General features: G+C 33.0%; 1 protein-coding gene across 1 annotated transcript in view; it reads right to left on the bottom strand.

Moving 5' to 3' along the window:
- LOC136025913 (helicase domino-like) overlaps positions 1-25,524 on the bottom strand; it is a 144,374-nt gene that overhangs the window by 9,005 nt on the left and 109,845 nt on the right. The window contains exons 19-23 of the mRNA XM_065701977.1: positions 14,627-14,819; positions 10,267-10,508; positions 7,660-7,796; positions 5,473-5,575; positions 2,609-2,881 (exon numbers count right to left, since the gene is read on the bottom strand). Of these exons, the coding sequence (XP_065558049.1) occupies positions 2,609-2,881; positions 5,473-5,575; positions 7,660-7,796; positions 10,267-10,508; positions 14,627-14,819 (948 nt within the window). The remainder of the gene's footprint in view (positions 1-2,608; positions 2,882-5,472; positions 5,576-7,659; positions 7,797-10,266; positions 10,509-14,626; positions 14,820-25,524) is intronic.

Raw genomic sequence — 25,524 nt, 5'->3', positions numbered from 1 at the left:
CTGTCCTCCCCATGGAAAATCCCACCAGCAGAAACTTCAACCTCCTTTACCCAAAAAATGAATTTATCATTAAAAATGAATTTTATTATTTAAAGGCCTTTCCCTAGGGGCTGTGGGGGGTCATGTCATCTCCAAAGGCATAGTTATTCGACCTTTCGACTATGGTGAACAAAAATGGCTATCTCAAAGTTTTAATCAGAAATTTTTGGGAAAAGATTGTGGCAGGAGAAGGTTTAGTTGCCCACCAACCTTTTTTGTCACTTAAAAAAGGCACTAGAACTTTTAATTTTCGTTCAAATGAGCCCTCTCCCAATGTTCTAGGGCAAATAGTTCGATACGATTACCCCAGAAAAATAGATAAATAAACACGCCCCTAACTTTTCTTCTCATAAAAATTCAAAATTCTACACTTTTTGCAGATATGAGTTTGAAACCTCTACATAGAGGCTCTCTGATATGCTAAATCTGAAGGTGTGATTTTCATAAAGATTATTTGAGTTTTAGGGTATGTTCCCCCCTTCTTTCCAAAAATCAGCCAAATTTTCTCAGGTACTTAGCCTTTGATGGGCAACACTAAACTTAATGAATCTTACATATTTGGAATCGGTATAATAAGTCGATTCTTTTGATTATATCTATTGATATCAGAAGCAGGAACTTCATACGAGGGAGTAAAGGGGAAAAGTCTGAACAAGAGGTGGAGGAGGAGCATACACGATCCGAATTTAAAACTACACAGCTCCCTTAGGTTTCATTTTTTTTTGTCATAAAAAAAAGGCTCATTCAACATACATTCCAATTTTTTGTAAAACTGGCGACAAAAATTGCCACCTTTTGTACAAGAGCTGTTATTTTTGGGGAGGCGGGAGAGGAGAAACTTGAAAACATTTTGAGAACCAAATAAGGTAGGAGACATCTGACTGAAAGGTTTGAAAAAACATGATTAGTTTGAGAGACTGGCCTGCAAATCAAAACTTTACAAAGAACAATCCTTTTTGGATTACTTACAACCAATCTAAAAATTCCCAATTTCTTCTGGGAGAGGGAGGGGGGTAGCTCTAATATAGCTATAGGATGTTAAAATATTTATGTTTGTTCAAATACCCTTAAGTCTCAAAAAATGAATTTGGTTTTGGAAGAGGGTGGAAGTATTTCTGAAGGGATTCTTATACATCTGACGATTCCAAGTTTTACCTGGAGAGTGGAGTGCCCTTTTATTGTCATTGAATATGGCAAAAAGACAATATAAAGCATTATGAGAGAAAAAGATGAACATAAAGATTATTTACTGATCGAATTCATTTGCATATTATATTAATACAGTATTATATTAATATATACATTACTTGAAATAAAATAGACAAAAATGCAATCTCTAATTTTTTATTTAATCAATCTATTACCAATAAATAACTAATTATAATTTGTATTAACAAATCATTATATTAAAATAGAAATAACATCTGTGCTACATACAGCAAAATTTCAATCATAATTAAATGATAATAATTTAATGAATTACAATTATAGTTATCAACAAATTTTTTTAAACCTTCATTGCTTAAGAAGTCTTAATTTATATAATTAGTAAGCGCCGTCAACACACAGCTAATTACTAATCCAAAAGCAATCACATGACGTTTTGAAGTGGGAATCTAAAGCGTCTCCGAAGAGGCAACTATAGAACCTAAAGCATCAGTTGGTTTTCAATCTTCAAAAGAGATCATACTATTTTTTATGCCTGAAACCTGAAGGCAAGCGAGTATTACTTTATAGAATGCATATTGTCAGCCGGTTTTAGTAAAAGGTGACAAATTGCATGCGTAATTTAATAAGTATATCTGTTTTTATTGTGGGCGGGAAATCAAACTTTTGATTTTTTTTGCGGGGGTGAGGGCAAGTGTAGGAGATTTCAGACTTTGTTTTGGGGCTCTTGTCGTCCGATAGGCTGTTTGGCTATTTCATTATGAAGCAATAGTATATATCACATATTCTCAATTCTGCTTTTTCTTACCGACCAAAGCCTGATGATTTCTTAGAAACTTACTTGACCAAAAAGCTTACCCGAGCCTTTGCCACTTTTCGGTGAGCTTACTTTACGAAACAACTTAACCGAGGTTTCACAAATTTAAGGCACACTTAATTTACCGAAGGTCTTACCTCAGCTTTTTCTAATTGTTGGCAAACTTACTTTACCAAAAAAAAAAAAAAAAAAAAAAAAAAAAAAAAAAAAAAAAAAAAAAAAAAAAAAAAAAAAAAAAAAAAAAAAAAAAAAAAAAAAAAAAAAGCTTTTACCAATTTAGGACAAGTTACGTAAAAAAATAAAATAAAAATCGAGCTTTCACCTCTTTGGTAAACATTAAGAGCTTACCCGAGCTATCGCCTCTTTTTGGCGAACTTAATTTGCTAAAGAGCTTCCTCGAGTTTTCGCAACTTTTTGACGACCTTACTTCATCCAATAGCTTACTCGAGTTTTTGCCACTATTAGACGAAATTACTATACTAAAGAGCTTACCCAAGCTTTTGCCAATTCTTGGCAAACTCACTTTGCCAAACAGATTACAATCTTCAGATATTTTTTGAGAACTTACTTCATCAAAAGACTTACCCGAGCTTTCGCCAATTTTTCTGCTTTTCTTGCAGCAATCTGCAGCGGAGGCAGTGGATCTTCATACGCAACACCGTTCTCTTGAAATAGTTGAGTATGTCTCGGATTCCGACTCGTTCCACTCGCTGACAACAGAGGTCGTGTCGTAGGGGCTCGACGATTAGCGACGGATTTCAAAATCTCGTATCTCTTAGTATACTGAGAGGTGAAGGTTTGGTTATTATCCACTTGAAACAAAGCAGCAGTCTTCATTGGACGGCTTGTCTTATAGCCCTGCGCAAAAGAAGAAGCATGTAGTTTGGTGAATTCAAAGGAAACAAATTTTTGCTGTATTTTGGAGACTACTCCTGGAGTCCTAATTATTGCCGAAGGATGTTTTATAAAGGAAGTTATAGATGCGTGGGGATATACTACTGCTCCCCTGCATTTTCGAGACTACACCTGGAGTCCTAATTATTGCCGAAGGATGTTTTATAGAGGAAATTATAGATGCGTGGGGATGTACTACTGCTCCCCTGTATTTTGGAGACTACTCCTGGAGTCCTAATTATTGCGAAAGGATGTTTTATAGAAAAAGTTATAGATGCGTGGGGACGTACTACTGCTCCCCTGCATTTTGGAGACTACTCCTGGAGTCCTAATTATTGCCGAAGGATGTTTTATAGAGGACGTTATAGATGCGCGGGGATGTACTACTGCTCCCCTGCATTTTGGAGACTAATCCTGGAGTCCTAATTATTGCCGAAGGATGTTTTATAGAGGAAGTTATAGATGCGTGGGGATGTACTACTGCTCCCCTGTATTTTGGAGACTACTTCTGACTAATCCGGAGTGAAAATTCTCAGATACTCTACAGAAGCAGCATTGCAGAGGACGATGGGCACTAGAAAGATGTAGCGCTGTGCAGAAGGACGGCATAGAAGCATTCCTTGATAATAAAGGGAAACAGGAAAAGCTGCCTGCCATAGCTGTTACAGGACGAAGCTGCCGGAGGCAAAACTATGCACGCTCCTCGCGTTTAAAGCCTACTGGTTTTTAAATACACGTATGCCTACAGAATAAACTCTTAGGAAGAGGGAATTTTTCATAAGGGGACAGTTTTTCATCCTCTTTGGCAAGACAACTTTAATTTCATCCACTGTAGAGAGTAAAACCATTAGGGTATTGGACATCTGGGTATTTTTGATGTTATTCATATGAAAAATGTTTTTTCATAATCAATTTTCCCCCAGAAAACGAATTTTTTCAAAGCCATGACATGGCAAGATCATTGTTTATACCGGAAATTGAACACTTCGTGTTTTGAAAAAACACAAAAATTAATTTTTTTTTTAATTTGGCTATTCTAATAATAAGTCACTCACTTCCCCCACAATGGGAGTTCACCCACTTCACCGTAATTGACGAAATAACATTTAAATAAATGTTTTAGAGGTTAATTATTGAATGAAAGTTGAATATTAATAGCCAAGCACCCAGCCTAAACTAAATCCTACCAAATGAAGGTGAAAAGGGGTTGCACCCACTTGTTATGTAAGCAACTCACCGATTCCCGACTGTACCCTTTCCTGAGAAGAACAATTCCGCCTCACTCCACTTGAATATTTGTGTCGTTTACCATATCAATATGTTTGAATTCTTTTCTTGTTGAATTTTCATCTATTCCCGTTAGCTGTTCGACAGAAGCAGTTTTAAATTGGGTATTTTTACGGCATTTGGCCCCCTGTAGGACTTCATTCTCCTCCCTCCAACTAGCAATATAACAACTAAATGAATGTTTTAGAGGTTAATCATCTTCTACAAGTTGCAAATTAATATACAAGTGCCCATTCTAATTTACATAATTAGTCCTAACTAACTGATTTAACAATACTCGTTTTATATTGTTATACTTTCTTCAGTAGAGGATTACTTCTAGCCTAATTATCAAATTTTTTAAATTACAAGATCTTAGACTTTTTTTTGGGGGGGGGAGATGAAACTCATATTTACCCCCCCCCCCCCCCTATCCCACAACGCCAACGTAACGGTACGCATTCTAGTTAGTACAAAGGTGCCTGTTCATGAACAATCAGATTTTATCTCTAAAATTATGTGAAATACGTCTGTCAGTCCAAACCGATTGGTTGGGAGAAACGGAAAAAGATTCGCAAAAAAAAAAAAAGTTACATGTAAAATCACCAGAAACATAAAATATAGCCTTCGTGATACGTTCTCGTTTAAATCTAAAGATTTGGTGTCAATCATAGCCTAATAGTAAGTTATTCATAGCAGAGAATGCGTTTGGTCTTATACGGTCGATATTTCAACTACTTTGAGCCCCATCAAAACCTGCTTCTTTTTAAAATGAAAAAGGCGATTAGTGGGCACTTTTTTTCTTATTTTGCAATAGAATTAAGGGCGAGGTGCCCTACTCTAATAATATCTTTGTCCAAATTCTGTCACCATCAGGCCTGTCAGTCTTAATTTAACTTTCCCAATTAACCTGCCAAGATTTGTGCAGACTACATTTTGAGTAAAACCACAAATTCTCGACAGCTTTCAATGATAGCTAGTCCTCTACGAGAATTCACTAATGGGCAGTTTGTCTTTGAGATGATTAGCCGGCACTCATAAAATAATTTTTAAGGCATCATATGGCCTCAAAAATTTCGTTGTACATCAAACAGTCCGAAACAGGTCACATTCCCCAATGACTTGTTTGATACGAGCAATAGTTGCATCTAATAAACATTATTTTGCGCTACTTGGAGCAGCACCCTAATTATTGAAGTTGTCTTACCTGATTAATTTTCATCAGCAGTTTATTTTCTTACCTTATTCATTTTCATCTTACCTGATTAATTACCATTTTCAAGTCTTACCTGATTAATTTTCATCAGCAGTTTATTTTTCTTCAATTTTTTGGGGCTTATATCTCCCGGTAGGAACCGTCCTTCCTCTCTTGGTACAATAACATTGAAATACCTACAACAAACAAAATTGCATAAGAACACTGGCTGTCAGAACAGCTGAAATTCAGGTTGAAAAATTGGCCACCGAGATCAAAATTGTCAAAGTTTTCTTTTCTTGTTTGCTCTTTGGAATCCTAGGAGCCCAGAAAGAAACAAAAAGGGAAAAAATATATTTGGCAACACTGGTAAATACTCTCCACAAGTTTTTTGTTTTATTTTAAAGAAAGAAAAGGCATAAACAATAAATATACCAAAACCTAATTCAAAGCTTGTTAAGGTAAATAATCTCCCACTAGGTCTAAAAATAAATCAACTTATGAAAGTTGACAACAAACAACCACAAAAAAAAACAACTTTCATTAAAAAAAAACACAATAATAATTGTTGAAGACAATAGTTCTAGAGGTAACATATTTGATATAGACCCGAGTCGTAATTAGAACGATGCAGCTTAAAATCAATTTATGACAAGACCAAAAATGTTTTACCTTTTACCTTACACTACAGGCACTTGCACTAGTTACTTTTTACATATACATCAACGCACCTTAAACAAGATACTGCTCCAATTCAACAATATGCTGCTCGAGCTGCATGGATGAGCAACGTTAATACTATTTTTTGACACAAACATAGCAAAAACGAAACTGCTTCTACTTAAAAATAAAAACTTTAGACTTTCGCAATATATATATATAAACATTGTTTTTTTATCTGTTTGTTTGTAAGTGTATGTGGTAAATAAATATGCTGATAACTTTTGGAAGGCAAAACATTAGTAACGCTAGAAGAAGAGGAAATGGAATAAAAAAAAACATAAAAAATAAATGTTATAGCCTACATGTGACAGAAAAAAAAATAGCGAGAAGCAATTACTGAAATTGATTTTGAATTTAAAAAATGAAATAGGAATTTGTAAACAACAGCTCTTTTTGGCGAAAAAATAACACAGTGTCTCAAAGCCTCGGTATTATCATTATTAATGATAATAACATATTAGTAATAAAATAACAATAATAACACCTGGATAGCGCCAAATCCAAATAGATACTAACACAATAACGACATAATAACGACAAATAGACACTAAAACGACACTAACACAATTATCTACATATTTCTATTTTTGATTGGAAGGATTAGGAATTGATCAAACAATGTTAAAAAAGAAAGTCAAAAAAGCATCTTAATTATATCATACTTCGGATTTGTAGGTGGAATGCCTGACAATTAATAAAGGAACTTCAAAAAAGACAATAAAATAGTAAGATAAAAAAAAACTATCTATACAGTTTTACAGTTACCGTTTCATATCATCTGCTGATTGAAATTCCAGATTCCTTGAAGGTTGAAGGCCCTGAGGATAAGTAGGAAGAGTTTGAAAACACAGTTTTTTTTATAGTAAATCAGCGCCCGCGCTCCCGATAATATCTTTTAAATGGACAATATTGTATGCATACCTGTAAGCTGTTTCTCAATGACAGCATTATAAGTTTTTTTCTGAAAATTGGCAAACTAATATTTTAGGTGTGAAAAAAAAAGATATAGATAATAAAAACTTTGAAAAAATTAATTTTCCCTTTCAGACCCCTTAGTACTTTTTATAAATCATCTGCTGACTGAAATTAGAGACCACTTGAAAGTTGACAGCCCTAACAATAAGAAAGATGAGTTTCAAAACGCACATGTTTGTAACATATCAGTTGCTTCCGAGCTTTAGAGAGACATTGGATTTTATAGCTGTGAAATGAGACTTGGATTCTGAATTGCTTTGCTTTAAATGCTACGCATTGTGGAAGAAAAATTAAAACAATAAATTGGATACTAGGAAACCAAGCTTTACTCGGTTCTTCTTATTAAATTACTAAGAATATTTATTATAAGATATTTGTCAATTTACTGGGGTCAAAACCATGATGTGACCAGTACTACCGTATACCGTAACGATTTTACTTTCTACAAAAAAAAAAAAAAACTATATTAAATCGAATCTATTTTGCAAAAGAGATTATTAAAAAACACTGTCTTTCTTTCCGTCTAGCGAAGATTGGTCCCCTCATAGAATATATACAAACAGTAAAATAGCAAATAACGTACCGAACTTTGCATTCCTTTGGCGAACGATACGTCACTGAACAGACACTAACCATATCTGACACCAAATCCCAATTAGGACTTAAAGAAGGACTGAAAACTTGCAAGTTCAGGGGAAGTCCCTGTAAACTCTGCACACTCTGAAACACACATAAAAAATTTAAATTGTTGCCGATATTATATATATATATATAAAAAAAACTGGGACTTGCCCAAGAGACTACATTTAGGCTCACTAATCGAAGACATGATTCATACTTCAGTACGGTGTGGTCTGACCACCGTTACCAAATATTTACTTGACTTTTTTTCGACCGTGGACATCTCTACTTCAATACTAGTCTCAGGTCTGTGATCAGCAAGCTCAGGAGTTGATTAAAAAAAAAATTAAAAAAAAAAGTTCAGAGGAAGTCCCTGCAAACTCTTCACACCCTGAAATACACGTAAACAAATATAACATCGGTGCCAACGATAGATAAAAAAATTATTCAATTAAAAAAAATATTGAATAAAAAAATTATTCAATAAAAAAATATTCAATGTAGCTATTTGCTTTATACTTTAAGTTGACATGTTCATATTTTCTATTTATCTTTTAGTTTATTAATTTACTCTATTCTTTTTTATTTATCTTTTCAATCAATAAATAAATTAGATTTTTCAAGTTCGTTCATTAAATTAATTAGTTTTAACTAAAATTAATTGACTAAAATTCATTTTGTTTATATTTAATTTATTTTTTATTATGTTTCATATTTTATACTTAACTTAATCCCTTGGTAATTTTGTATGACTGAATTTTGACAATAATTTCATTTTTCAAGATAATATCGTACACTGAATTAACATTCAAATCGCTCATTTCTTTGTTAATTGATGAATCTGCGACAATATTTTTTCTATGGATTCCCTAGCGCCTTATGGATAACCTTCATTGTTAGAAATAGCCGTCGCTTTGCGAAAAAGTAGGCCTACCAGCAGTCAATAAATAATAATAAAAATAAATGTAAATATAAATCAAAGCGAACTTAATGGGTACCATGTGGCATTTTATGATTGGCTTATTAAGTCGAATTTATAGAAAACGAATAAATATAAAAAAGAGTTTATAAATAAACCCATAATTAGTTCTTTATGATGTCCATACGTCCGGCCCAGCCTTTCCATTCCATGAATGTCGCCCAAATTGCGCTTTCAGGGTACCATATGGAACTTTATGACGGCTTTGTCAAGTCAAATTTATAAAAAAGGGGTAAGATTTAAAACTTTGTCTTTAAATGAGCACTTGAAAAGCTCTCTATGATATTCAAGTCCCCCGATAATGACGAAGAAAAAAAAAGCAAGAGAAAGCAACAATGACGATTCAAATGGTGTACTTTTTGGTTCATCAAGATGCCATTTTCAAATCCCATGCAACTGGATGAAAATATACATGGGGCGTAGCTCAGCTCCACGCAAGCTGACTACGCAGATTGCATTCTCCAGAGCTAGGTGCGGGAGTTGAGGGAAGTGGAAGGGGGATAGGCACTTTAATATTAGCGATGAAGCCCCAAAAAAGCTGAGCTTACCGAAAATTCACTATCACACACCTGAAAGCTTGTTTACACTATACTACTCTCGTCTGTAGCAACTATTGCTGATAATTTTAGCCGAGCACCAACACTTAATTTCGTCTTTGTTAGATGTGTATCTATTGTTTATTGTGTAATGTTTTGAAATTAACCGAGTAGCGTCTTTGCTAAATAATAACTTTTCTCCATTATCGGTTGAAAAAAAAAGGTGCAATTGAAGACGTAGGGCAGCCACATACCACCTTTATATTTTTTTTTTATTGGGCATTCATTGACCATTATAAAATAATAAACCAAAATAAGTTTCCAGACATCTTGAAAGTACATTTAGGCTTGCATTTTTCACATTTGTTCCAATACTCCTTTCCCATGACCCCTGAATCCCAAGATGTGAAAAACCCTCTTGCCTTCCCCCCCAAATAAAATTTTGGAGGTACACCCATGGCTAATAGCCAAGGTACTGTACAAACAAGGTACAAAACACATTTAAGCTTCCATTTTTCACACATGTTCCAATACTCCTTTCCCATGGCCCTTGATTCCTAAGATGTGGACCCCCTCTTGCACCCCCACTCTGGCGCTAAACTCATGGCTAATAGCCAAGGTACTGTGCTACCCAAGTAGCATTGGCAAAATAATAAGTTGGCATTAAGTAATACAAAAAGTAATAAGTTAATTCTTATGATTAGAATTTGGAGAATGGATAACGTAACCTGAGCATATATTTTTATTTGTGGAGATGAAAAGTAAGCATAGCTGACTTTATACGAAAAAAAAAGAAAGGTAAACAACGTTAAATGCCAAAGTTTTTATTTTCTTCTTTTTTCGTCAAATCGGGACAATCACCGTCCTAAACTTAACTATTAGGAGTTTACTACCAATAAATAAGAAGTTTATACAAATTAAAACGATATTAATCATTAAAATTGAATTTTGGTTCTTTAATTCGTCTTCTTTATTTTATATTCTGTTTAAACAGTTTTTTTCTATTTTTTGTACATATTGAATGAAGTTAGCATTATAAATTCGTGAAACATACACTTAACAAAGTCATATCTTCATGTATTTGCCATTCAGGCAACTGTTCAGTATCTTCAGATCTGATATGACCTAATCCACCAGCATTGCCAGCAAAAGGTGGTCCTACGACTGGGCGAGCCCCAACACGAGCCAACTTCAAATCTCTCTTTAACTTAGTCAACACTGGGTTCGGTCTTTCAAACAGGGATCGAGGTGCTGTAACAATATCTTCGCGACGAGCCTTCGACACTCGACTTTTAACTAGAAGCAAAAATAATAATAAAGTAGTTCTTCCCAATAGAGTATTTTATTTATCAAAGAATTAAAACAAGCAGCTTCATTCTGTCTAACACATCACAGCTATTATATGGAAACCTTGCATATACGAATAATCATGGGAGGGGGAGTAATCCGTTCAACCCTCCCAACTTTTCAAAAACCGTCAGCTGAATGGAATTGAAGACCCCTGAAGATTGAAAGCCTTGAGCATAAGTAGGAGTTCCAAAACACAATTTGTTTGTTGACGAACCAAGCTTTTAGAAAGATATTCCCGTTTGACAGCTGTGAAGTGAGTCTGGGATTTGTAATAACTTCATATCGAACGCCACGCATTGTGGCAGATAATAATTTGCATACCAGGGGACCGACCTTCGCTCCGTGATTATTATTCTTTAGTAAGATAAATTATTCGTTTTCTGATGTGAAGGAACGTTCTAGATAGGTCAAAGTACTAAAACGGCTTGAAAAATTATTTGTTTTCTGATGTGAAGGAACGTTCTAGATAGGTCGAAGTACTAAAACGGCTTGAATTTTGGAGAGAAAAAAATTCCCATGAATGACGTTGTAAATAATTAGACGTACAATACCCTAATGGTTTTAGTTTCTACAGCAAATAAATTAAAATGAAATTAAAGTTGTTTCACAAATGAGATTGAAAAAATTGTATTTCTCTTCACCGAGGTTACTAGCTTTTCACCGAGGTCTCCTGGTACGGGATTCGAACTGGAACACCAAAATGACATTTTTGTTTTCCATTTTACCTGAAAGTTAAAAATTGTGCGTCTACTTCGATCGTCCTATTTCTCTTCACTCCCGACTATAGGGATAGTAAAGGGACACAGAGCACCAATACTTATTTTTATTATGAGCGAACATGGTTTCAAAATTAAACGTAACCTAGTAAAGAGCAAACCACGGTTCATAGTAGCCATAAATCAAAAAAGGATCTAAAATTAGCTGCCAAGCAAGAAGACTTTCCCATCCAATACTATTCTAAAATAATTCATGATTAGAATAAGCAATTCATAATTACACGATTTTTCGAGAATCTCGAAAAAGAGCTTGAAACCCTGAAAACACGCTTACTACCGTCAAAAGATTTTTGATGTCAATTCTAATAATCTGAAAAATTGATTTAATAGATTAGATAAAATAGAAAAAATTAGATTAATTTTGATAAAAATAAAACTTATATTTTGTTTTTGTTATAAAAGAATTCTTTTAACGTTTTAAATTTTTTCATAATTTATTAAAAATTTATTTTTGGGCGAAGATAAAAAAAAATAACGAATAAAATCAGATAAAATAGATCTTAAATGCAGATCAACCGAAACTCGTGATATTTTATAAAATGTGCATCAAACTGTAATGTAATCTGTTTGTTACAGCAGTCCATTGACTTCCGCAAATTTCTGTCGATAGAAAAAATATTTTTCGATAGAATTGTCGATAGTTAGATATTTAGTCGATAGTCGATTAGTCGATGTTTAGATTGTCGATAGAAAAAAAAACGATACAAAAAATATTTTTCGATAGAAAAAATATTTTCGATAGAAAATATTATCGATAGTTAGATATTTAGTCGATAGTCGATTAGTCGACATTTAGATCGTCGATAGAAAAAAAAAACGATACAAAAAAATGTTTTTTATCAACCGCTGACAACTGTCAGTACACAGAAAATTTAGCAATAAAATATTCACTTTCAACGCATTGTACACTAGCTGAACTAAAAACCTTAAATAAAGTTAAATAAGAAGGTTTTTAGCCCCCCCCCCTTGGAAAAGCAAAAGCTTAAGAAGTGCTAAATTTGTTTTATTCATAAAACGTAACAATTTCTCGGCAAAAATGAAGAAGCAAGAAATATAAATGAATCCCCCCCCAAGATTTTTGCTCAAGAGATACTTAAGAGTCATGCGCAACCTCCTTGTGTCTTAACCGCAAAGAAGACAAACATCTTTTTAAGTAGAATCATTCACAAGTGCATAAAGCCTCTTGCACACTCACAATTTCAACATCTTCATGAAGAAACCAGTGCTCAAATGGGATTTTGTAAATTTAACTTGAGAGCACATGAAACACAAAAAGGGAGATCTATAAATTTTTGGGTTTCAGCAGGTTGATATTCATTCCCCTACCCCCTTAGAAAGGCAAAAGATTATGAAGTACTAAATTTGTTTTATTCATAAAACGTAACAATTTCTTGGCAAAAATGAAAAAGCAAGAAATATGAATAAATCCCTCCCACTCAGATTTTTTTCAAGAGATAAGTAAGAGTCATTCCCTACCTTCTTGTGCTTTAACCATAAAAAAGACACTTTTTAAAGTAGAATCATGTGTAAGTACTAAAAATCCAAAGTACTACAAGGGGTAATTGTCTTTAAGTACTAAAAGTCCAAAAGTACTAAAACTGCTATAAGTACTAAAACTGCTAAAAGTTGGAAGCAGTAAAACTGCTAAAAGTACTAAAACTACAAAAAGTTTGAAAGTACTAAAAGTGCTTAAAGTCTAAAAGTACTGAAAAATCTAAAAGTCTATAAGTACTAAAAGTACAAAAATACTAAAACTGCTAAAATTCTAAAAATACTAAAACTGCTAAAATTCTGAATGTACTAAAAGTACTAAAATTCTAAAAGTACTAAAACTGCTAAAAGTTCTAAAAGTAGTAAAAGTACAAAAATACTAAAACTGCTAAAAATCTAAAGGAACTAAAAGTGCTAAAAGTACTAAAAGTGCAAAAATGCTAAAACTGCTAAAATTCTAAAAGTAATAAAAGTCTAAAAGTAATAAACCGGTAAAAATCTAAAAGTACTAAAAGTGCAAAAATACTAAAACTCCTAAAAGTCTAAAAGTACTAAAACTGCTAAAAATCTAAAAGTACTAAAAGTGCAAAAAAAAAAAACTAAAACTGCTAAAAGTATAGAAGTACTAAAATTACTAAAAGTCTGAAAGTACTAAAATATAAAAAGTGCTAAAACTGCTAAAAGTAGTAAAAGTAGTAAAAGTGCAAAAATACTAAAACTGCTAAAAGTACTGACAGTGCAAAAATGCTAAAACTGCTAAAAGTCTAAGAATACTAAAAGTGCTAAAAGCCTAAAAATACTAAACTGTTATAAGTCTAAAATTACACACTATTTTGAAGATAAAAATTTTCATTTAATTTCAATAGAACAGCAACCCAAAATTTAAATTAATACCCTTTAATGGGGGATAATCAAAACGCAAAAATTCTGAGCAAATTTTCCTATCTTGAAGTAAGTTAAATGAAATAAATTACTACACACAAAAAACAGTTATGTACCCTCTACTAAGGGGAATTAAGCCACAATTTAGTAATTTCATCTCTAATATCAAAACACAAAATTTTGAAAAAATTCTTCTACATTAAAGTAGCCTAAATAAAACACATTTATTAAATGAAAAAAAAAATTCATCTCTAATAAGGGATAATCAAATCACAATCTAGCATTAATCTCTAGTAATCAAAATACGAAAATTCTGAGAAAATTTTCCAACACTGATATAGATGAAAAAAATTCTTTATTAAATTAAAAAAAAACAAAACAGCTTTTTAACCTCTAATAAGGGGTATTCAAACCACGATTTAGTAATTTATTTATAATAGTCAAAAGACCAAAATTATGAGAAAATTCTTCTACATTAAACATAAATAAAAAAAATTAATAAAAAAAGTCTCATTCATCTCTAATAAAGGTTAATCAAAACACGATCTAGCATTCATCCCTAGTAATCAAAATACAAAAATTCAGAAAAATTTTCCTATACTGAAATAGATAAAAAAAAATCTATTAATTATAAAACAGCTTTTTACCTCTAATAAGGGATAATCAAACCCCGATCTAGCATTAACTAGCATTCAAAATGCAAAAACTTCGAGAAAATTTTTCTACGTTGAAGTAAATAAAAAATAATAATTTATTTACCAAATAAATGACAAGTTGATGTTTTTTTATGACATGCATATATCTTTTTGGCTGTATTTAACTAACATTAAAACTTTTGGGTAAAATTAGGTATAATAAGCGTAAGGGCTCATGAAAAAAAGTGGAAAAAAATGGAGCTAAAAATTATAGGCCAACCTTCTTCTTTCGAAATGACAGCTTCGTCCACTGGTAACAAAGCCACAACTTTCGTCGGCGGCTTAACTTCTTTCAAAGGCTCCAACGATGGAAGTTGATTTTCTGGAATGAACGTTTGTCCATATAACATCGCCAAAGAATGGTCCATGTAATATTCATCATCTCCATGTGGTGGCGTTGGAGGGGACCACACCTACAACACCCAAAGAGATTTTGAGCTATTTTTGAGATAGTTAAGCTTAAACAAAGGAAAAAATGCTTAACTAAAGGAATAGATATTGCTTTAGTCAGTTGGTGCTTAGAGAAAAAATATCGGACCAAATAGTAAATGGTAGCTTTTAAGATTGGAAGACACAAAAACACGAGTCAGAGTATCAACTGCCCCCACCCCGACCTCAGTTTGCCCCCCCCCAGCTGAAATTTAGTTTCTGCAAAAAAAACTTATCAAAAATAAGATAAGCCTGCATAATTCAAGCATCCACAGAAACATATCAGCTCTCTTTAGTATATCTTTGTCCGTAGCCTATAGCACTATATTGCTCATTTTTCCTTTTTCACTGTCATTGTCACTTGATTTGGGAAAACTGGCTCCAATTTTGCCACCACCACCCCCAGGATTTTGATGAAATTACACTGGATTCAGACACAAATTTAGAGAGGGGGTCACCGTGGATACGTCCTTAGATGATTTTTAATATTTGTATCTGCTTTCCAAGTATAGAAAAATAATGCGAGCAGCGAAAATTTTGTTCGCAGTGAATAGTTTATTTTTAATGAAAAATACGTACTTAAAATTGCCTACTCCCATTTCTGTCATTGGGTCAAACCTAGGGATTCATTTTATATTATTTTTACAGTTCAATAATTCAAAGTTTATTTTAATAATCAAGTTTATTTTAACAAAAGTATAATTTTTAACTAATTTGTTTAAAAAATTAACTTGCAGTAAATAAGTTTAAGAAGGAGATTGCATGATCCAACGAAAAAGAAATAGATAATGAAATAAAACATCTTAAGTTAGACAACAGTCAAAATTTAAGTCCAAAAATAAAGAGAGACAGACTTAATTTTTTGCAAGCCTCCCTTATATGCAGCTGTTTTAACTTATATTGCGGACGGATCGTAAAAACACATGGAAAACATTAAAGCCGCGCAGTTGATGTACATTGAAAGATTCAATTAAAATTGATCGAATGTAAATAGAAAGTCAGTAGCGTCAATTTGCGAAAACGGAGAGGGGGCAAAACGTTTTTTTTTTTTTTTTCAATCTAGGGGTAAGGGCAAGTTTTTTTTCATTCCTTTCAAACAAAACACCAAAAGGCATTTTTCAATGAAAATACAAAAGAAAATACATTTTTAAAATCTATCAGCGAGGGGGAGGGAGGGGGGAGGGAGTAAACAAAGCTTTGGAAGGCATTTGCTCCCTCCTTTCTGATACCATGGGAACGAGTACATTATACCTTAACTGAAATCTTTGACAGGATGAAACAATTATTTGCCACATTAGTGGCTATCTTTACTAATTTCTGGTCAAAAACTGTAAACTTAAGTGTGAAAACTTCAGATACGACCTTTTGGTGACAGCGACGCAGAGGTGGCACTCGAGAAAATATCTTGATTAGCCCCCCTTCAAGTTCCCACGAAACTTTCAGGAGGAATTTTAACAAAATTTAATTTTTTACAAAATTATTCAATTATTATCATTTGTTTTTTAATAACTTTTTTTAATTTATTTTTTAATCAATTAATTATTAATTCATTACTATTTCCGTTCATTAACTGTGCCCTCAACTTTATTTAAAAATTTCAAAAAATTACAAAATGATTGCGACCGTTAGATTGTTCGTTTGAAATTTTACACCCCTAAAATGTCTACGCCCAGGTCAAGTGTCTTCTCAATTTCTCCCCTAAAACCGCCTCTGCAGCGACGAGGTTATCCTTGGATTCAGTAAACTACTCTCCAATAGAAATACGAACTAGGTATTTATAGAAAATTAGGCGTTTTTCAGCCAAAATTCGGACTAATTATAGTAGAGCCAATTAGACGATTTTGGGCGTATAGCAAATAAGAATTTACTATCAATATATATATATATATATATATATATACTAAGTCGTTACGCGCCATATTAGTTACGTGCCATTGTAGCTGTGTCCCTGTGCCCCACCTGTGAATATAGATAGATATATATATATTTTTAACTACATAAAACTTGCGAATATACAACATTCTTTGATGTCCCATTGTTTGTCCATATAAATAGATTGTCAGGTTTACCAACTCTTGAACATGCAACATAAAAATTGTCAATGGGAAAACAATTCTTATTCAGATGTATACCGCATTTTTCTAACGATTGCCCTTGAGCTTTGTTGATGGTGATTGCTAATCGAACATTCCCTGTGTCCCCGTCGTCATTTAATTATTCCCCTGTGCCCCCGGCGTCCCCGTTGTAGTTGTGTCCCTGTGTCCTGGTCATCATTTATATTCCCTGTGTCGCGGTCGTCATTTGTGTCCCCGTATCCCAGTCTTTAATTTCTCTTTGAGTGTCCCGGTCGTCATTTATATTCCCTCTGTCCCAGTCGTCATTTGTGTCCCGGTCTGTAATTTCTCTTTGACTGTCCCGGTCGTCATTTATATTCCCTGTGTCCCGGTCGTCATTTGTGTCCCGGCGTCCCAGCATTATGACGATGACGTCATTAAAGGTATTTAAGACATTCGTTCACGGAAAAATGTCTAATTGTAAAATGACTGAAGAACCTACAATGTCAACAGCCGAGGAAGCTGCTCAAAGAGTCTATGCCAAAAAACTTGCTGCTGATAAAGAAAGTAAGAAAAGAAAGCGTGCCGAGGAATCAATAGAGCAACGCGAAACCAGACTTGCTGCTAAAAGAGAAGGTGAAAAAAGAAGGCGTGCCGAGGAATCACAAGAACAGCAAGAAAACAGGCTTGCGGCTGATAGAGAAAGTAAGAACAGAAAGCGTGCCGAGGAATCACAAGAGCAACGCGAAACCAGACTTGCTGCTAAAAGAGAAAGTGAGAAAAGAAGGCGTACCGAGGAGTAAGAAAAGAAAGCGTGCCGAGGAATCACAAGAGCAACCTGAAAATTATCGCCTGGCATTCAGCTACAGCCCAGTCGATGATTATAGCTTGAGTAGATGTGTTCAAATCGGGACTATGTCAAAAATTTGTCCCTATTGCAAGGCCTTGAAATTCAATGGTGAAACAATGGGAATGTGTTGCGCCTCAGGAAAAGTTAAACTTCCTCTATTGGCTGCACCACCAGAGCCATTGAAGACTTTGCTTACTGGAACTACGTCAGAATCTAAGCTATAATATATATACATATATATCTTTCTATATTCACAGGTGGGACACAGGGACACAACTACAATGGCACGTAACGACTTACGCGCGCGGGGGGGGGGGGGCTTGGGGGGCACGAAGTACCCCCACCAACTAGGTGTTGGAGTGCCAGGAACCGCCACCCCAACAGCTAGTGTATATATATATATATGTATATATATATACATATATATATATATATATATATATATATATATATATGTATGTATATATATATATATATATATATATATATATATATATATATATATATATATATATATATATATATATATATATATATATATATATATATATATATATATATATATGTTTTTAACTACGTAAAACTTGCGAATATACAACATTCTTTGCTGTCCCATCGTCTGTGCATATAAATAGATTGTCAGGTTTACCGACTCTTGAACATGCAACGCATAATGGTCCATGGGAAAACAATCCGTATTCAGATCTATACCTCATGATTCTATTGATTGCCCTTGAGCTTTGTTGATGGTGATTGCTAATCGACCATTTCCTTTGTTACCGTCGTCATTTATATATCCCCCTGTGCCCCCCGGCGTCCCCGTTGTAGTTGTGTCCCTGTGTCCGGGTCGTCATTTATATTCCCTGTGTACCCGTCGTCATTTGTGTCCCGGTGTCCCAGTCTGTGATTTCTATTTGAGTGTCCCGGGCGTCATTTATATTCGTCAGGATATTGTAGGGCATCGTAGCATCGATGAGTTTAAGCAATTCTTGTCAACTGATTGTTTCGCCTATAAAGAATATTATCTCGTGTAAGAACTGATCACCGACCACAACGATTGCCACTTTGTTGATAGTTGCGTATCAGGAGGTATCAATTCGATTGCTGTTTTTAAGCAGAAGCACTAAATTATTATTTTTGTGGAAAAGATGATATATATAAATATATATATATATTTTCTTTTTAGTTTTTTTGTAGTTTTTACCTTTTTTAGTTTTTTTCTTCTATTGTATTGATGCTAAAGCCAAGGTTCAAACCTGGAGCCTCTCGGACCTAGAACCTGAAACATAACGCTTTACCAACTCAGCTACTTCGGCGTGAATACATTCGTTTTGAGCAGCCTCCTCGGGTGTTGCCATTGTAGGTTCTTCAGTTATTTTACAATTAGAAATTTCTCTTTCAACGGTCTTCTTACAATTAAAAATTTGTCTTTGAACGATATTCTTAAATACCTGTGTCCTAGTCGTCATTTATATTGCCTGTGTCCCGGTCGTCATTTGTGTCCCGGTATCCCAGTCTGTAATTTCTCCTTGAGTGTCCCGGTCGTTATTTATATTCCCTCTGTCCCGGTCGTCATTTGTGTCCCGGTCTGTAATTTCTCTTTGAGTGTTTTTTCTTTTTAGTATTTTTTAGTTTTTTACATTTTTTCTTTTTTCAGTTTTCTTTTTCTTCTTTATTTTTCAGCTTCACTATGAAATACATATCGCCGAACCTTTGTTTTTTTAACTAAAATCTGGTAGGCATTGATGACCTTATCCAAGTCAAGATCCCAAACCCAATCATCATCGCTATCATTTTCAGTTTTGATATGTTTTGACTCTCGCTGTCCAGGTGGATCTTCATCTAACCGCGCGGTTTTGCGTTCTTTAGCCTCAAGCCTGTTTCCTTGCTGTTCTTTTGATTCCTCGGCACGCTTTCTTTTCTGACTTTCTCTATCAGCAGCAAGTTTTTTAGCATAGACTCTTTGAGCATCTTCATCGGATATATATATATATATATATATATATATATATATATATATATATATATATATATATATATATATATATATATATATGTTTTTAACTACGTAAAACTTGCGAATGTACAACATTCTTTGCTGTCCCATCGTCTGTGCATATAAATAGATTGTCAGGTTTACCGACTCTTGAACATGCAACGCATAATGGTCCATGGGAAAACAATCCGTATTCAGATCTATACCTCATGATTCTATTGATTGCCCTTGAGCTTTGTTGATGGTGATTGCTAATTGACCATTTCCTTTGTTGCCGTCGTCATTTATATATCCCCCTGTGCCCCCCGGCGTCCCCGTTGTAGTTGTGTCCCTGTGTCCGGGTCGTCATTTATATTCCCTGTGTCCCCGTCGTCATTTGTGTCCCGGTGTCCCAGTCTGTGATTTCTATTTGAGTGTCCCGGGCGTCATTTATATTCGTCAGGATATTGTAGGGCATCGTAGCATCGATGAGTTTAAGCAATTCTTGTCAACTGATTGTTTCGCCTATAAAGAATATTATCTCGAGGTAAGAACTGGTTACCGACCACAACGATTGCCACTTTGTTGATAGTTGCGTATCAGGAGGCATCAATTCGATTGCTGTTTTTAAGCAGAAGCACTAAATTATTATTTTTGTGGAAAAGATGATATGTATAAATATATATATATATATTTTCTTTTTAGTTTTTTTGTAGTTTTTACCTTTTTATTTTCAGTTTTGATATGTTTTGACTCTCGCTGTCCAGGTGGATCTTCATCTAACTGCGCGGTTTTGCGTTCTTTAGCCTCAAGCCTGTTTCCTTGCTGTTCTTTTGATTCCTCGGCACGCTTTCTTTTCTGACTTTCTCTATCAGCAGCAAGTTTTTTGGCATAGACTCTTTGAGCATCTTCATCGGCTTTTGCCATTGTAAGTTCATCAGTCATTTTAAACTTAAACATTAATAGATTTCTACGTGAACATATATGTCTTAAATATCTTTAATGACGTCACCGTCATAGCAAAAATGACGACAACTATCTTCATGACGCCATTCGACACAGAAACATGACGTCACCTGATCCACAGACAGACAACTTATTTTTATATATATAGATAGATATAATTCTAAAATTGTCAGGTAATTTTCTATTTTGAAATAAAAACTAAAAATTATTGCTCAGACAACATAAATATTTTTGATATTTACATAATAGCTTTAGTGGTTCTGGACTGAAAACTAAATATGCTAATCAAATTGGGAACTGCAATCTTTTAGGTTGAAAAGGCAGATCCATTGGAATCATGAGAATGCGTGGAATAATAAAAGCCTCACCCTCAAAAGGCCCTGTCAAGATTGTTGCCTCTATTACGTTATAACAGACATAACACGTCATTTGTGTCCCGGTGTCCCGGTCTGTAGTTTCGTTAGTCGACAAACATGACGTCAGACGACAAACAACTTCATGACGACATACAGCTCAATCCTTATAATGACGTCAGTCGACAAACATGACGTCAGTCGACAGACAGACAAACAACTTATTTTTATATATATAGATATATATATATATATCATTATATATATATTTATATATATATATATGTATATATATATATATATATATATATATATATATATATATATATATATATATATATATATATATATATATTATATATATATATATATATATATATATATATATATATATATATATATATATGTATATATATATATATATATATATACTAGCTGTTGGTATTTCTAAAAATATATATCCATCAGAGCTTATTCTTGAGCCTAGTCATAGCGCTGGTCATGAAGATCATTTCTTAGATTTAAATATTAATATTTGTGATAATAATAAATTAAGTTTTAAAATGTATAATAAAACGGATGATTTTGATTTTGAAGTGATTAGTTTCCCATTCCCTGAAAGTAATATGCACTCAAATATCACATATTCAGCGTTTTTCTCACAGTTACTTCGTTATGCAAGGATTTGTAGTAATTATATTGATTTTAAAAATAGATGTAAAATTTTAAGCCAAAAATTGATATCAAGAGGTTTTTCTGCAAATAAATTAACTTGGCAATTTAAAAAATTTAGTTTTCATTATAACGAACTTTTAAATAAATATCAAAAGAATTATCTAGAAATACTTAAAGAAATTTTTAACTAATTTGGGAGGTTCGAGAAATGTTGTCACAGCGCCATTTATTTTGAATTGCGTTTCTAATTGAGCGTAATTTTTTGAAAAATTAGCCACATGGTAAAGATGAATTCTATAATTGTTTAGTTCATTCAGGTTTTTTGCAATGTGTTAATATTTGTGATGTGGTAAAATTTATAATATTTAGTTTACCTATTGTTGCTAAAGGGAGGGATATATTAACAGGATAAGCTTGTTTTGGTTTTGGTTTTACTTGGTTGTTTTACATTTGCTGTTTTTTTTTTTTTCATAGGCATGTAATTTGGGGGTGATACCTGACGCGGGGATGCCATGGATATTCTGTGGTAGCCACAACACTGTGCTGGGTAGAGAATTTAGAGTGGCGAAACCCAATATAGGCCAGTGTATTCTCCTGATGAGCCCTTATGTTGGGTGTTGCCTCTGAATTATTTGTCTATATTATTTTTTCTATTGTTCGGTAAATGACGACTTATACTTATTGACGACATGACTGCCTGTCCATGGATTATTCTTTATGGTTGATTGTGTGTGGCTATGCTGTTTGACCTATGTGATTGTATGGATGAGTAGGGTTGAGGCCTCATTCAAGTGCTGGTCTATATTAATCACTAATTTAGGAAAACAGTCTTCCTTTTCTCCTTCTGTCTCTTTATTTTTTTTTTTTTTTTTTTTTTTTTTTTTTTTTTTTTTTTTTTTTTTTTTTTTTTTTTTTTTTTTTTTTTTTTGTGTGTGTGTTTGTGCTGTAGCATTGGTGATTTCTCTTTTCATGATATATATATATATATAAATATATATATATATATATATATATATATATACATATATATATATATATATATATATATATATATATATATATATATATATATATATATATATATGGTTTTAACTACGTAAAACTTGTGAATATACAACATTCTTTGCTGTCCCATTGTCTTTGCATATAAATAGATTGTCAGGTTTACCGACTCTTGAACATGCAACATATAATGGTCCATGGGAAAACAATCTGTATTCAGATCTATACCTCATGATTCTAATGATTGCCCTTGAGCTTTGTTGATGGTGATTGCTAATCGACCATTCCCTGTCCCGGTGTCCCGGTCGTCATTTATATCCCCCTGTTTCCCCCGGTGTCCCCGTTGTAGTTGTGTCCCTGTGTCCCGGTCGTCATTTATATTCCCTGTGTCCCGGTCGTCATTTGTATCCCGGTGTCCCGGTCTGTATATACATTCGTTTTTTAGTTTTGTTTTTCTCCTTTATTTTTTTCCTTTTTTTTTCTTTTTTAGTTTATTAAGATTTTTAGATTTTTTAGTTTTTTTATTAGTTTTTAGTTTTTTTTTTCTTTTTAGTTTTTTTGTAGTTTTTACCTTCTTTTTAGTTTTTTTAGTTTTTTTTTTTACTTATGTCCTGGTCGTCATTTATACTCCCTGTGTCCCGGTGCTTTGTTGATTGCTAATCGAACATTCCTTTTGTCCTGGTCGCTTTCTCTTTGAGTGTCGTCATTTATTTTTTTCTTTTTTAGTTCTTTTAGTTTTTACCTTTTTTAGTTTTTTTTAGTTTTTTAGATGAAAATCTGTTTTAGTTTTTTCTTTTTTTCTTTTTAGTTTTTTATTGGTTTTTACCTTTATTTTAGCTTATTTTTCAGTTTTTTCCTTTTTTTTAGTTTTTTATTTTTTTTAGTTTTTTACCTTTTTTTAATTTTTTTAGTTTTTTTTAGTTTTTTAGCTTTTTTACTTTTTTTTTATTAGTTTTTAGTTTTTTTTTGTAGTTTTTGCCTTTTTTTAAGTTTTGTTTTTCTCCTTTATTTTTTTCCTTTTTTTTTTCTTTTTTAGTTTATTTAGATTTTTAGATTTTTTAGTTTTTTATTAGTTTTTAGTTTTTTTTTCTTTTTAGTTTTTTTGTAGTTTTACCTTCTTTTTAGTTTTGTTAGTTTTTTTTTTTACTTATGTCCTGGTCGTCATTTATACTCCCTGTGTCCCGGTGCTTTGTTGATTGCTAATCGAACATTCCTTTTGTCCTGGTCGCTTTCTCTTTGAGTGTCGTCATTTATTTTTTTTCTTTTTTAGTTCTTTTAGTTTTTACCTTTTTTAGTTTTTTTTTAGTTTTTTAGATGAAAATTTGTTTTAGTTTTTTCCTTTTTTTCTTTTTAGTTTTTTATTGGTTTTTACCTTTATTTTAGCTTATTTTTCAGTTTTTTCCTTTTTTTTTAGTTTTTTTTATTTTTTATTTTTTTTTAATTTTTTACCTTTTTTTAGTTTTTTTTAGTTTTTTTAGTTTTTTAGCTTTTTTACTTTTTTTTATTAGTTTTTAGTTTTTTTTGTAGTTTTTGCCTTTTTTTAAGTTTTGTTTTTCTCCTTTATTTTTTTCCTTTTTTTTTCTTTTTTAGTTTATTTAGATTTTTAGATTTTTTAGTTTTTTTATTAGTTTTTAGTTTTTTTCTTTTTAGTTTTTTTTGTAGTTTTTACCTTCTTTTTAGTTTTGTTAGTTTGCCTTTTTTTATTTTTTTCAGTTTTTTTTTAGTTATTAGATTTTTACCTTTTTTTAGTTTTTTTTTAGTTTTTTAGCTTTTTTAGTTTTTTTTTTCTTTTTAGTTTTTTTTGTAGTTTTTACCTTTTTTAGTTTTTTTCTTCTTTTGTATTAGTGTGAAATAATTTAGTGTGACGTCACCTGATCCACACACAGACAACTTATTTTTATATATATAGATATCTATATATATAAAAATAAGTTGTCTGTCTGTCTGTTTGTGGATCAGGTGACGTCATGTTTCTGTGTCGGCTGACGTCATGAAATTAGTTGTCGTCATTTTTGCTTTGACGGTGACGTCATTAACGGTATTTTAACGCAAAACCGCGCAGTTAGATGAAAATCCACCTGGACAGCGAGAGTCAAAACATATCAAAACTGAAAATGATAGCGATGATGATTGGGTTTGGGATTTTGACTTGGATAAGGTCATCAATGCCTACCAGATTTAAGTTAAAAAAACAAAGGTTCGTCGATATGTACTTCATAGTGACGCTGAAAAATAAAGAAGAAAAAGAAAACTGAAAAAAGAAAAAAGGTAAAAAACTAAAAAAAAACTAAAAAGAAAAAACACTCAAAGAGAAATTACAGACCGGGACACAAATGACGACCGAGACAGAGGGAATATAAGTGACGACCGGGAACCTCAAAGAGAAATTACAGACTGGGACACCTGGACACAAATCACGACCGGGACACAGGGAATATAAATGACGACCGGGACACAGGGACACAACTACAACGGGGACGCCGGGGGCACAGGCGGGATACATAAATGACGACCGGGACACAGGGATTGTTCGAATAGAAATTACAGACCGGGACACAAATGACGACCGGGACACCGGGACACAGGGAATATAAATGACAACCGGGACACTCAAAGAGAAATTACAAACTGGGACACCGGGACACAAATGACGACCGGGACACAAGGAATACAAATGACGACCGGGACACAGGGACACATCATTAGAATAATGAGGTATAGATCTGAATACGGATTGTTTTTCCCATGGACAATTATATGTTGCATGTTCAAGAGTCAGTAAACCTGACAATCTATTTATATGCACAGACAATG

Source organism: Artemia franciscana, chromosome 4, assembly GCF_032884065.1.
Source record: "Artemia franciscana chromosome 4, ASM3288406v1, whole genome shotgun sequence".
NCBI classification, from domain to species: Eukaryota; Metazoa; Arthropoda; class Branchiopoda; order Anostraca; family Artemiidae; genus Artemia; species Artemia franciscana.
Note: the sequence above shows the minus strand (reverse complement) of the source record. Positions and strands in the feature narration are given on the sequence as shown.